At 36.8% G+C, this 14,691-nt stretch overlaps 3 protein-coding genes across 9 annotated transcripts in view; 2 read left to right on the forward strand and 1 right to left on the reverse strand.

Moving 5' to 3' along the window:
* Positions 1–17: 17 nt before the first annotated feature.
* Positions 18–1,479, forward strand: LOC110187507 (U5 small nuclear ribonucleoprotein 40 kDa protein). Its single transcript, XM_020956901.2, has 3 exons — positions 18–265; positions 347–476; positions 540–1,479. Exons 1-3 carry the CDS (start codon positions 158–160, stop codon positions 1,343–1,345), a joined length of 1,044 nt encoding a protein of 347 aa, XP_020812560.2. The 5' UTR covers positions 18–157; the 3' UTR covers positions 1,346–1,479.
* Positions 1,480–1,640: 161 nt separating this feature from the next.
* On the reverse strand, positions 1,641–3,053 carry LOC110187518 (vesicle transport protein SFT2C). The gene is made up of 2 exons (XM_020956913.2): positions 2,270–3,053; positions 1,641–2,207 (listed from the first exon to the last, which is right to left on the reverse strand). The coding sequence occupies exons 1-2, from the start codon at positions 2,450–2,452 to the stop codon at positions 1,776–1,778; spliced, it is 615 nt and encodes a 204-aa protein (XP_020812572.1). The 5' UTR covers positions 2,453–3,053; the 3' UTR covers positions 1,641–1,775.
* Positions 3,054–3,348: 295 nt separating this feature from the next.
* The window catches only part of spen (spen family transcriptional repressor split ends), an 81,641-nt gene continuing 70,298 nt past the window's right edge, over positions 3,349–14,691 (forward strand). For 5 of the 7 annotated variants that reach the window (XM_086832374.1, XM_086832369.1, XM_086832372.1 and 2 more), the window contains exons 1-3: positions 3,349–4,425; positions 5,484–5,498; positions 8,768–9,269. Coding sequence is in view for 5 of the 7 variants with exons in the window: in XM_086832369.1 (XP_086688495.1) it covers positions 9,061–9,269 (209 nt within the window). In the remaining 2 variants the exon portion in view is untranslated. Of the gene's footprint in view, positions 4,426–5,483; positions 5,499–7,758; positions 8,534–8,767; positions 9,270–14,691 lie in introns of those variants that run through there. The other 2 variants (XM_086832375.1, XM_086832370.1) reach the window with 1 other exon arrangement.

The following is a 14,691-nucleotide window of genomic DNA, read 5'->3' on the forward strand; positions in this document are numbered from 1 at the left end:
ATCAGCTGTTTTAGTTTAGAGTGGCAGGGTTGGTTAGATCCGACAGTCTGGCAGCATTACCGGTGTAAAAAAAGTTGGCAGCTCTCTTGTTGTGTTTGTTTTGAGGTTGCTGAAAAAATTGAAGAATTTTAATATTTCTTAAACATAAAGCACCAAAATGGGCACCAAACGACCCAACACAAGCGTGGTACTGGCCCAGGAGTCGAAGCGCAGCAAAAGCGACCTAGTGGCCTACACAAATCGGGATAAAGCGCTCCTGGAGTCGGTAAGCGTGGTGGCAAGAAGAAGCATGGGAAGAGTTTCCCCAAGAAAATTGTTTATTTTTACATTTTTACGTTAATTTTAGGGTGTGAGGCGGACCTCCAATCTTCAGGCACCTATCATGCAGCTGGAGGGACATGAGGGCGAGATCTTCACCACAGAATTCCATCCCGAAGGCGAATTACTGCTTTCCTCCGGCTTTGATAGGCAGATTTGTAAGTGAAACTTAAGCAAAAGTGGTTAAAAGTTGATAAATGCGAATTATACATTTACTTTAGATATCTGGCAAGTGTACGATGACTGCGAGAATGTTATGGCCATGTCTGGACACAGTGGCGCTGTAATGGAGGCTCATTTTACGCCCGATGGCTCGCACATCTTCACCTGCTCCACGGACAAAACCCTGGCCATTTGGGACATTGTCACAGGGCAGCGTCAGAGGCGTTTCAAGGGTCACAGTAACTTTGTGAACAGCGTGCAGGGCTCACGACGTGGCCAGCAGTTGCTTTGCTCGGGCAGCGATGATCGCACCATCAAGATTTGGGATGCCAGAAAGAAGCATGCAGCTCACACACTCGAATCACCCTACCAAGTGACATCTGTGTGCTTTGGCGATACCGGAGAGCAAGTCATAAGCGGTGGCATCGATAATGAAGTGAAAATCTGGGACATACGAAAGCAGGCAGTGCTGCATCATCTCCGCGGACACTCGGACACCATTACCGGCATGTCACTATCACCCGAAGGTGATTTTGTTCTTACCAATGCCATGGACAATACGCTGCGAGTGTGGGATGTCCGACCGTATGCTCCGGGCGAAAGATGTGTGAAGGTCTTCCAAGGACATCAGCATAACTTTGAGAAGAATCTATTGCGTTGCGCTTGGTCGCCAGGCAGCGACAAGATATCCTCGGGCTCCGCCGACCGTCATGTCTACATTTGGGATGTGAATACAAGGAGAATACTATACAAGCTGCCCGGTCACAATGGCAGCGTCAATGATGTGGACTTTAGTCCAAAGGAGCCGCTGATACTCTCCGGCTCTAGCGATAAGACCTTGTATCTGGGCGAGATTGATGACTGACGACCGGAAGATGAACCCGAAATGCGTGGTCTCTTGGACACGCCTTTGGAGAACAAGAAGAGTTCGGTTTAAGGATTAATTATAACAATACAAAACTAAATAAACTATATTAGCAATGAATCTTTGTTGCTAAATACCAAGTCTTGTTATTTTTACGCCCTGTTTTTGCAAACTGGAACTAACTTAAGCTTGAGAACGTGGCAACTTTTCCTATATTTTATTTTCCAGTTGATAACAAATTGCATTGCCTATGACTCAGAGCGTGAAATAAATAATTAGAGCAATTAACACATCATTTTGAGAGGCGTTATTATCACAAATAAGTTTTATTTTGGATTTATCAATGAGTTCTTTTTTAAATAAGTTACAATTCGTTGCCGCTGCTGCCTGCGGTGGTGAATGATGATTTGTTTTATGTTTTATATCGTTTTCAAACGGGCAGCGCACTTCCCGAGGCCGAAACGCTCGTCTTGAAGAGCTGGCCAAAGAACTTGAGACCCGTTGCCCCGCCGGGCACCATGCCCAGGATCATAAAGAGCAGTGCTATTATCTGGGCCACCGCAAATAGGACCGTAAAGGCCGTGCTCTTGGCCACCAAGGCGCAGTACAGCGTCAACAGCAAACAAAAGCTGTACGACAGCGAGGTCAATAGGCGCTGCTTGGAGAACATTTGCCGCAGAAAGGCGCCGAAGCCGGAGAGGAAACAGAAGCTCAGGATGAAGAACAGGCTGCCCAGGGTGTAGAGCAGGGCGAACTTTCTCGCTTTCAGGATCAAGACGGGAATGTATAATGTGGAAAGGGTCATGCACAGTCCGCCCATGCCCAGGCAGGCCACGAAACCCACGATTCTCTGCAGGCGGGACTGTAGTACGGGAAATTCTTCCATTATTATTTATCGATAGATTGCATATTTTGATATTTTACCAATTTGGGGCAACACGAGTCCTGGGTATCCTTTAGCCAGCTATTTTGAACCTCCGGCTCTGCACCTTTGGAGAAAAATCCCAGACTGGGCACCTTCAGCTGTGGCAGCTTGACATTGAAACTTTTCTTTTGGTCGCTCTGCAGCAGCAGGTATTCGTCCAGGTCCGACTTTAGGCTACTCATCTTTTTACTGAGTATGCTTGTTTCATATAAGAGGACCTAATGCAAATATTATTTATGATTTCGTGTCAGAACAAAACAAAACAACTGTGTTACCAGCCGGAAAAAGTGAAAATCACTAAAAATGCCCACACAAAGGAAAAGCATTCGCTTACCAATCTTTAACTCAACGAGTTGGCAGCAGCAACATGGTCAACATGTCGATGTTTAATTTTATACGGAACATCGATATAATGACGATGTATCGGCAAGGGTCCAAACACGGATTCAAAATTTTATGTTAACGCTCTGTCTGTAAAATCCACTGAACATTTTCTGTAAACGCTCTCAATCTATTTTGTTAATTACGATCACCCGACAGCCAAAGAGACATCCAGTCTGTTAATTTACGCTTTTTCTGTCTGTTGATGAATCTTACATTGAAATTTTACCATAACTGTAAAAGTGTGAGATAGATTTTTAGCCGCGAAAGAATTCAGAGTGACCACAAAGAAATATAAAAAAATACCAAGAAAAAATATCTATATACTGACATTTTAATATATTTTCAACAACCTACAACGCGTCGACACCCGACAGCACCCGAGAAAAAATTCTGTTAACTAACATCCATCCGACAGCCAACTAGAGAGAATTATGTTAATGAGAGTAGGTATGTTAATGTATTTAACGTTCTTCATGTAAAATGGTATGAAAAATGTTAAATAACAGCTTAGGGATTTAGAGTGACCAAAAAACCCGACAGCACCAGAGAGAGGATTCTGTTAATTTACATCCACCCGAGAGAGCAGAGAGAAGATATGTTAGAAATTTTACATTATACATGGGAATTCGACCCCAAAAGTGAGAATTGGACACCATGTATCTGTAAACGTGTAGAATCGCTATGTAGACGTGTAGATGTAAAATGTTAAATAACAGCACGTTCATTTCAAGCAACCCTGCTCGGAATTTTTTTTTTCGAAAAATTTCTCGACGAAAGCGGTTGTGCGGCCGCTCGCGACGGCAAAACAAAAAGCCAAACACAGAAAATAAATACAAACAAATACGATAATGGTTAAAATAAGTAATCCACAATATTAAGAAAGTTCTAGTGCTCTCAGAAGTGTAATGCAAGAAGCAAAATAAGTTATTGAAATAAGCAAAAAGTGGATGAAAAGAAACGGAAAACGGACGAACAAGTCGGTTGCGGAGCGGAAAAAAAACAGCAGTAACAACAACAAAAACGGCGGCGGGCGATTAAACAAAACGCCGCCAAAACACACACAGCGAAAGAAAGAAAAAAATTATTGTTATTATTATCTGTGAAAAAAAGAAGGCAAGTTCTCCCCTCTTTCTCTCTCTCCCTCGTTTCAATACCCCCCCTGCGTCTGTGTGTGTGCGCCTATGTGCAGCGGCCTATCTGTGTGTGTGTGTGCGGGCGCGAGTTTGTTTGTGTGTGGAAATGCATTAATTACACCAACACCGAGGCAGATGCAGCAGCACCAGCAACAACAACAACAACAAAAGTTAATATAAAAATACACAAAAATCAAATACAATAAATAAGAATAAAAAAAATAAATGCAAATACAAACAAAAACACAAAAACAAAGGCAGCCAGCGAAATTGATGAAAAATTAATTTTTTTGTTGTTTCCAATTGATTTTTGTGATGCTTTTCCTGCCGAATGAAATTCGCTAAGGGATTAGGCAACCAAAAAATCACAACAACAACTACTACTAATAAATTTTACAATAATCGGTTTACTTTTTGGACTCGGGATCGGTTTTTAAATCGCTTTTTTCGAACCACAGAACTTTGAACGCGACGCGACGTCTTTTCTGGCTTAGTTTTTGAAAGGTTTTCGAATAAACCAAGCCAGCGAAAATGCGAAACTTTCAAATACAGTCCAATACGGTTTTAAAATAAATAAAAGAAAGCCAGCAAAGGAAGGATCCGCAACGATCATCGGTCAGGGAAAGCCTCTTCATGGTGTAAGTATTAGTTTTATTAAAATTTTTAGCAGGAAATTCAAGAAAACAAGGGAAATTTCGAGAGGCAGGCTAGGAAACTATAAGAAAATCTGTTAGATATTTTTTCTGGAAAAAGAAAGCTGATCGGAAAAAAACATAATTCTAATTTGTTGTTTTATTTTTATTTATTTATTTTATTTTATTTATTACTTTTTTGTATATTCATTTATTTATATACAAATCACAATTTTCTACAATTCTTTAATAACGATTTTAAAGTGAAAAAACTATTTTATATATTTTAATTAGAGAAAATATCTCAAATATAATAATTAATAAATATGATTATAAAAAAAAGTTTTCAAATAAAAATGTTAGAAAAACAGCGAAATTTCATTAAAAATACATTGCCTTAATAAGAAAGAAATCATTTATGAAGAAAGTCTATTGGAATACAAAATAATATACATACATATGAAAATTCTTAGAGAAAAATAATAAGAAAAAAGATTAAGAAATGTTTATAAAAATCAAAGCATTTTTGTAAAACTAAACCATAATTTCTTCTTTAATAACGTTCGTTTAATGTTAAATTTAATTTATTATGTATTACATTCATTAGGAAGTATATGTATATATTTTTATAAACAATATTTAGAAACTCAAGTATTTTTTTTATTAAAATATTTCAAGTTTCCTTCAAGATTTACTTTTATCTTAATTTTATTTTGTTTTTATTATATGTATATATTTGAATACAACATTTAAAATTTCAAGTACTCTCCTTTTCTTTTTAAAATATCCAAAGTTTCCGTTAATATATATTTTTATATACGATATTGTTGTAAAAATACGAAACCCTATATCTACGTCGTATAGTAATGGAAATGGATCGATTATCTTTGGTTTTCCAGTTGGTCTTCCTCGAATTGCCACAATCTTAAACAGCAGTTTAGGCTTGTTATTTTACTAAATATATAGAAATTTGAATTCAGGGAAAGATCAGCACTATTATCAGTTCGGAGTAATTAGAAACGCAATAAAAAATAACACATGTATTTTCCACATTTTCATTGCAGCTCACAACGCAAATGGTAAGAAAGGAAAGCTGGTAAAAAATCAACTAAACACACAAAAAAATATATATTATCAATTTATTAACCTATGGTAAACCATAAAAAATAATGATTAAACCAAAAAGTGTTTGAAAAAGTGTATAATATTTAAAAACACCAAAGAAATAATATAAAATAACCCAAAATGCCAATAATTTAACAACTAAAAAATTGTGGTAAAGAACAAAACAAGCTTTTAAATTTTTGAAAACCAAAGAAAATATTAAAATATTCAAAAACTAGTGTTGAAAAAAATTAGAAAGAAAATTAACTTAAACGGAACTAAAAACTATTTTAAAAATAAGGTTATAAAGAAGATTTCCTGGGATATAAATTCAAGTTAAAGTAAATATTATCAAATCTTTCCAAAATTCCATAATTTTGAAAATATAAATTCTAAATTCAATGGAAATTCAGACCAAAATATAGCTAAAAATTTCCTTTAAAATCGTGTAATTTTCAAGAAGAATTCTTCTGCTGAGAAGAATTCAACCATTTCTTATTCGTCTTCTGCTGGCGATCGACAGCAATTGGCAGTACTCTTGCAGTACAAAGAAAATGGCACAAAAAAAAACTGTGAAGAAGAAGAAGAAGCAAACCCAAAAGCAGTGACGCCGACCGAGGCAGCGACGCCTCTGCCAACAGCGGGCAGCAATTAACTCGAAAGCAAAGAATTTCATCAGAAATTCAAAGCACACACACGCACACATCCGTAGTCTGGTATACGAATACAACGAAACGGATGACGTGCAACGGGCTGAAAATAACGAACGACTGCGACGCCAACTGAGGCAGCGAAGAGAGAGAGACGTTGGAAATTTGTAGCGAAAAATCCAGGCTGACAGCTCCCCCAACGTACGAAAAAGTAACATGGCGACTATATGTATATAAACCCTGAATATACATGGCTCCCGCTGTCCGCCTGTGTGTGTGTTTGAGCTCCACAAACTACAAAAACGAACAACGCAAAATAAGCGGCAAGCAGAGCGAAAGAGAACGCGAACAAGTTGCTGTATGAGTTTGAACGGGACAACCGATAAGCGACGAAGAGTGGTGGAGAGAAATTGTCGTGTCGCTTTGAAAAATCGATTCAGCTGCTGCTGCTGGCGTGCGACTGAGACAGAGCGATGCAGTAAAATTGCTTATTTTTTTTCTTACTTAACCCGTTTGGTGTGCGTGCGCACATACTGTGTTGGTTTGTGTGCGTGTGTATGTTTTGGGGAGAGAGAAAAACTACAAAGTTGGCGCGGCATGTGGTGGCATCCATCCCATCCCCCTTCCCCCCTCTCGCTCTATCCTGCTAATGCGGTCGAGCGGGGCTGCTTCTTCTTGCTTCGCTTATGTATGTATGTATTCGTGTTGGTGTGTGGTCACGTAGCTACAAAAACAAAAAAAAAAACATACTAAATACATACGAAAACTGGTTTTCTTTTTTTCTTGCTGCTGCTGCTACGGCTGCTGGCAATATTCATGAATTCTAGTTAAAAACGCCTGACTTTAATGGGGTTTTTCGCCTCTAAATGGAAGAAAAACTGAAAATTTAATGCCTTTTAGGGCTTTTTCAGATTATTTGTGATTCCTGATTTTCAAAATGGCAAACTCTGAGACAGAAAAACGCAAAGCACAAGTAGAAATTTCATTTGCAGCGCAAAATTGCAACAAATTATTGCTCAAAATTTAAACGGGCCGATGGAAATTGTGTCCCTCTCTTTTGTGTGTCTGTGTCTCTGTTTTATTTTCAAATTTTCAATTCCCAGCTTTTCAGCTATTCCCGTTTCTTTTTTGCTGCGAGCCCCACCAAGTTCTACAAAGCGACTGAAAGCAGCCCCAACAAAGCAGCTCTTCTGGCGCGAGCAGCGCCGCCGGCAGCGGGTGAAACTTTCGCGCGATCGGCTGGGGCCACAGGCACCGTGCGTTAGAGCAGTACCACCAGCCTAACACGGCACAGCACACAGAGAGAAAAGGTATGGGTGATTTCCTGCTGCGCCCCAAAAAAAAAAAAAAAAATAGAAAATACGTAGGAGATTTAGAGACAGAGGGGCTACAAAACTACACACGATTTATGGAAGAACGTGCAACAACAAAGCCAAAGCTGCTGCTTCTGCTGCTGCTAGCACCCCATACAAACTACATAACCATTTATAAATATACACACAGCCGCACAGTTGAGAGATACTCGTTTTCCATGTACCACCAGAGAGAAAAAAAGTACCAGCTATAAATTCTTTATGTACACTCTGTACATAGCACACACAAACACACACACACTCATACAACGCCCATGTCCCATGTATTTTGTGCGCTGAAGCAGCAACAACAGCCTGGCTATCTCGCTCTCACAACCACGTCAGACGGGCGGCAGTGCAAACGTCAATTATAAGCAAACACAGAGCGGGCAACGTTGCCGATTTTCATCTCAGGCGAACGGTAGAGCGAGCGGGATGGAGCTCGAGCTCAGCGCGGTTGCCGCTTTTCAGCTGTTTGCGAGTGTTTGTGTGTGTGTGTGTGTTGTTCTTGTAGTTTCCATGCTGCTTTAATGCATGGAATTTTAACATGCTGTACCTCCAGTCCAGTCCAGTCCCCTCGTTTTCCCCCCTACCCACTTCTTCCAGGGGGTGGAAAGGCAGCAGCGCTAGCAGCGAACAGCGAACAGCGAGCAGTGGGCAGTGGCAGTGGCAGCGGGCGAGCTGAGCGGGGGATTATAATAACGTGCTGTCGACGTCGCTGCTCGCATTTTCCACCTTCTCGCATTGTAGTTGTTGTTGCCGTTGGCAGCGGGGAGGAAATGGTCCCATACAAGATAAAGTATCTTTGTATCTGTATCTGCAGCTTAAATTGGCGAGCCTGAAGATGGATCTCTCAATAAATTTAAATTGAAAAAAATTAAATCTAGTTGAATTAAATGAGAAAACATATTTTTAGTTGCTAAATTAAGGCAAATTGGCATAAGTGACAAAAACAACAACAACAAAAAAAGCAAACTCAAGTCCAGAGGAGAAATCAAGCGAAAAAGTGTAAATAAAAGTGTAAATTTACAAAAAGTATATAAAGTAATCTTTCAATGGAAATTATTAAAAGAAATTCCCCTTATTCCAATAAAATAGTGTAAAATGTGCAAATGAGTGTTAAAGTGCCAGAAAAAGCTATCAAAATCTTGGCTTTAAATCGGAAATATCTAAAAAATTAAAATTTCAAAATAAAAAATCTAATTGAAATATAATTTTCCATTTTCTCCCCAAAAAATCTAGTGCAAAAAGTGAAGCAAATGAAGCAGAAAAAATCTGAAAAATATAGTTGAAAAAAAAGAAGTATAAATATATATGCAAAAATATCTAAAACAAAGCCAACTATCCAAGAAATATATTTAATATATATATAAATATATATATATAATGTGCGTAATGTTCAATAAAAAGAAAAAGGGGGCCCCTCCCTCCTACTGGCGCTAAGTATAATAAATACGTGGCATTCGATCGCGATCGCGCAATGCTAATCCTAAATCGATGTGGATTCTGTGCTGTGAGTGTTCCGTTGTCGAAACATGGTACGCGACAGTAGCCGTAACATTTGTTTTGGAAAATTAGCCGAAACTACGACGACGACGCCGCCGCACCTTCAACAACATCTTCACCAACAGCAGCAACTACAACAACAACAACAGCAGTTCGTTGTGGATAGCAGCAGCAACATTATTAACAACAATAATAATAACAACATTAATAATAATAACAATAATCAGAAATTAAAAAGGTAAGATTCGACATGGATTTCTTTTTAAAGGTCTAAAAATCATATATATATTTTTACATAGATCTTGTATTTCCAATTGTATCTTTTAAGTATTTCAGATGTTTTCTGTTGTTCTATAAGAATCTATAATATTCTATATTCTCTTATATTCCTCATTCCAAACTGTGGTAAATTTCAAATCTATTTTAATTCGAGTTTTGAAAGGAATTTTGCACCTTTAGGTGTATTTATTAGAACTTTTTGAAAGCAAACTTTCATATTTTCTTTAGGATAATATTTTTGTAAAGCTAAAAGAATATTGTTAATAATAAATAATATTCAAAAACATAATTTTCTTGCACATATAATAGAACCTCATTCCTATAACGAAGCTAATTAAATGTAGTTAATTTACTACTATTATTTCGAGACAAAAGATAGTTTTTGCCTCTAAAAAGTAACTTCCAGCAAAGTCAATCTTATAGATGCGTGTGTGGGTGCCTGTCTAAATGCTTTGGTCATCACCATTGCTCATTTTAGAGTTTTAGTTTTGGAGCTACAACAAGAAGAACCTCGAAGATGCGACAAGCTAGAGATATTTCGTATGTAAATGGTGCTAGGTATCTCATAGATGCCAGCGTAGGCTACTTGTATCTGCTGCTACTGCTGCCCACACGAGGCCGTTCTTATCATCAAGTGTGTGCGGTATACGAAGCGTGCTTTTCCAGGCTGACTGCCAGCCTGTCAGAGCAGCGACAATCCCTGAGATACAAAGCCTAATAGCTGCCCAAAAGAAAACACAACAGAAAAATAAAAAAAGAGAATGCGTAACTCTTTTACCTTGACTTGTCGTCGTGTCTTGGCTTTTCTACTCGCAACCCCAAGTATCTTTTACCTGAGTGGATCCCACCTTTCTGCCTTTTTTTTTGCCTTTTGCTACGTGTACAAAACACCAGAGAACGAATAGAATCTAAGAGCCGAGAATAGAGAATAGAGAAAGAAGAATCAAGGGAAAGAGGCAACGGGAGATAGTCGGACATGTGGCAATGGCTGCTGTATCTAAAAGATACTCTCTTCTACCTCAACTACCTCTTTCTACCATCTCTCCCTATTTATTACGTAATATTTTTTCTTATAAACGAACCTATCTGAGCAATTTGTTTTGTTCTTATGCCTGTTTCTCTGTGTGTATATTAACATATATATATTTTTTCGGTTTTGTGAGTCAAACAAGTTTTTGTGGGTCCCCTTCCTTCCTTTCTCTATTTTTTTTTTGTCATTGTTTATTTTCTGTTGTTGTTGTAGTGCAAAAGTCAAATGTTTTAATTGCTTCATTAGGCACACAGTCACCGCTGAAATGCTTTTTCCAGAGCCGAGACTAGACCAACACACATGTTGTACTCACTGTTGCTGCTGCTTCTGGTGCATTAAACCCGCATCAATGTCAGACAACAACAGCAGCATTTTTAATAGTTTTTTGCGGCAATTACCAACACAAATTGTCGAATCGACGCGGTTCCAAAAACCAGACGCGTTGTTTTGTGTTTTGCCTCTGACATTGACAATGAACCGAAAAGCCAAGAAGTGAGCCAGCACCAAACACACTAACCAGTATCAGTACGCCAAAAACATAAAAGAAAAAAACCAGACAAACGGCCGAAATAAATTATAGTTTTTCAGCTGCAAGAGCTTGAATTACGCACTTTTTTTCTGTTGGGTTATTTTTTATTAACTCTTTTTATTTGTTGAGTACTTTGCACTCTGGCAGACCCCAACGTTAGCTCACAAATTCGTTTTGTTTATTTCTAGCTGAGTAATCTCGTAACATTCGCATCAGATATATAAATATACATATATATATATATAGAGAGAGAGGGAGGCAGCATTGTTATTTGAACTTTTTCTAGGGCGTAGTTTTTGATTTTTTCTATTTGTTTTTCTATGGTCTCTCACCTTGAGGTGCGTTTTACATGTTCAGGTGCAAATCTTTCAAGATCTCTCAGTGAATACATTTGTGAATGATGAGTTTTTAGAGGGGGGTCTTTTTGTTGATTTTTAAATTTAAATGTATGCTAGGTGAAATAAAAAATAAAGGAATGTCTTTAATAACAACTTTATTATATTTAATAAAAATATATGGCATTATATGTGATTTTTAATTGATTGAAGAGACTTTACACTTAGTTCTTTATTAATTAAAGACTTTATTTAGAAAGGAATACCAAAATTGTATTTCAAAGAGAAATACTTACCAATCAGTTCCAAAAATGAATACCGGAAATGAATAACAAAAATAAATATATATTTAAAATGAATCTTATTAAAAAGTATAAATGAAATTCTAATAATGCAACCAAGAATAAATCCTTTTTTTTATTGAGGTTTCTTATTATTTTTAAAATTTGGCTTCAATTCTTAGTATTCATTTTCGGAATTCATTTCAGGAATTATAAATGCCTCAAATATAATTTTCCCAATAATTTTTAGAATTTATGTGTTGGATTTACCTAAGGTATATATATTCATTTGTCAAATGAATTTCATTAATTCAATTTTTATGTTACTTTCCTTATTCATTTACCGGATTTATTTTAAGGATTCATTTTTTGGATCCATTATTGGTGTTCATTTTAGGGATTCATTTTCAATTAATTTATTTACGCAGCTCTCTTCCATTTTTGGAAAATCCTTGATCCATCGATTAGCATTTGGAAATGATTTTAGTTTTAATAATGGCCCACATCTGGGCTTTCTGATTCCCCCTGACCCATGGAACACCCCGTCATCAACTTGGATCACTTTATTAAATTGAATTTCGTGTTTCGCTTTTTAACACGAGATGGCTAGCAAGGCAGCGAGAAACAACAACAGCAAAAATAATAATAATAATAATGATCTATATCACATTTTATACACACAGCCAACAAGGTGTGTGTGTTTGTGTATTGTCTGTGTAGACAATTTGTTTTTGTTGTGCTGTAGTGCTTTTGACTCGTTTCAATGTCATGTTACATTTATATATTTGTTGCTCTTGTTAATGCTGTTTTATTATTATTGTTTTTTTGTTGAACGAGAACACGAGAATTCTGCTCTCGATTTTCATAGTTTTTTGTGTTTTGTTTTTTTCTGTTTGCGCTATTTGTTCTTTTTGGCATTGAAGGCTCTCTTTATTTTTCAGAGAGGGGACGCAAAAGCCAAAAAAGTAGATTAGATAGAGGCGTCCTACGAAACCTGTAATTGCCACAGATACATTTTACTTTATTTTTTCATTTTTCGTCTGTGTGTCTAGTCTATTTTTGTAAATCTTGTTAACAAACTTTGAAGCACAAATAAAGTACTGATAAACTTAACAGAAGCAATGTGGAAATGTTTATTTAGAGTTATCTAACAATTGTAACATTTTCAAGTGTATTTTTTTGTGAGGATTCTCAGGGGAAATCCCTTCAATATCTAAAATCTATATACACGTGGCTTTATAGACGAATATAGAATGCATTATCATTTATTTTCTATTCCCAATAATTACCATACCATTGTACTTTCGTACTTGATAATTATTCAAATGTTTAGTCATTGCTTGTGGCGTGTTTTTATTTTTTTTGTTAGTTTTACGCTCTATCACCGGTGTGGGGGGTCTGGTGGCAAAGGACGGGTGTTACTCGGGTTACTCATCCATCCATCCACAAGTATATATACAATATGTACATATATCCCAGGAACAGAACCCGATCCAGAAACAGAAACAGAACTCTATAACCATAACCATTTCCCTCTCACACACAGTTGTTGTTTCACATTATTGTTATTATTCTTAGTATATATATTTACTTGTTGTTCTTTTATTTTTGTTTTTGTTTGCGATAAGGTCCAGTTGGCGCGTACAATTTATTTTACTGACTTTGAACTTTATCTGAAAATTGATTATTATATTTTTAATGGAGCACATGGGTAGCCATATTTTCATGTGAATCATTTGAGAAATTTCTCCAGATTTCTTTCTAAAAAAGTAATAAATAAATGCTTGAGAAAATTAAAAAATAAGAAAATAAATTAAAGAAAAGTAATAAATAATAAATACAAGAAAAGGAAATTCATAACTGATAAACTAAAAGGTTTTTCAAATTATGATTTTTTATTATACCATAAAAAGGTATATATATTTTCCAGGAATTATTGTTTCTGAGAATTGTTTTCAATTAAATTCCTTATCTTTAAATAATTCCTGTATATATATATTTTCTTAACTATGTTATTTCCTAGGAAACTGAATGCCAAAATTCTTTTAGTAAAAAAATCTTTGAAAAAGAAGCTTTAAAAGGTTCTACATTTTTCAAACTCTTTTCAAAACCAGTTTTCAAAAACCCTTTGTTACTCAACACTTTTTTTTAAGTATTAGTTTTATTAGTATTTTTTGTATTAAAAAATATTTTCTTGGAATGCCTAAACAGCGTTTTATAGCGCCTTTTTTCATATCGCATATCGCCTAGGGTTTTTTTTTATATACGAATATATATATGTATATATTTTTTCAGTACGTTCAGGAACGCCAAGCCATAGAAATTAAGGTGGAATCGAGGGGAGCTAAAACTGTGGACTTGGGGAACTGGGAATGGGAATGGGAATGGGAATGGGAATGGGAATGGGGGTCATATTATTGGCGGTTCAGTCGAGTTGTGCAATTATTTTTCATATGGCCAAACATATTCCACGCTGCCTCCGTGTTATAGCTATTGTTTTGCACTTTTTTTTTTGTATGCCTGGCAATGCACATTTCATTGTTGTGTGTCGTAATGCCAAAAAAAAAAAACAATAACAATAACAAAATGCCAAAAAAAAAAAACAGGCAACGAAATAAATGCCATGCAATAGGAGGAGGAGTATATAGAGATATCACATACTAAGTAAGGGAAAAACTGAGTGAGGAGGACGTCGTGTCTGTCGACGATGCGATAACTCAGCTTTTGTATGGGAAATTAGAAAATTCCCAAATAATTTCACACATGAGCTGAGCCCCTCTTGAGCCCAGCCCCTGCCCCTGAGCTGTGAGCTCTCTGTAGCTATAGAAGATGTATCTCTGAGGTAGGGGAGTGATGTGAAGAGCGGCAACGCTGCTCCAACACACGGTGACAAAAGGTGCTAAAGAACCGGACGGACAGACAGACGGACAGACAGACGGACAGACGGACGGACAGACGGACGGAGACACACACAAAAGATTATCATCAAGGGGCAATTGTTTGGTTGTATTCGTGAGCAGGAGAAGAAGAAGAGACTACCGAAGAAAGACAAAGAAGGGGCTCAGAGCAAGAAATCGATTATTATTCAAAAAAAGAAAGAAAGAAAGAATGAGAGAAAAAAAAGCAGCTTGAAAGAATATGGTTATAATAATGCCAAGAATCGTTCAGAGAAGGAAGAACTATACTCAAAGCAAGTGGAAATCTTG

The sequence above is a fragment of the Drosophila serrata genome, unplaced genomic scaffold (assembly GCF_035046125.1).
Source record: "Drosophila serrata isolate PLE 108 unplaced genomic scaffold, ASM3504612v1 contig_249, whole genome shotgun sequence".
In the NCBI taxonomy this organism is placed as follows: domain Eukaryota; kingdom Metazoa; phylum Arthropoda; class Insecta; order Diptera; family Drosophilidae; genus Drosophila; species Drosophila serrata.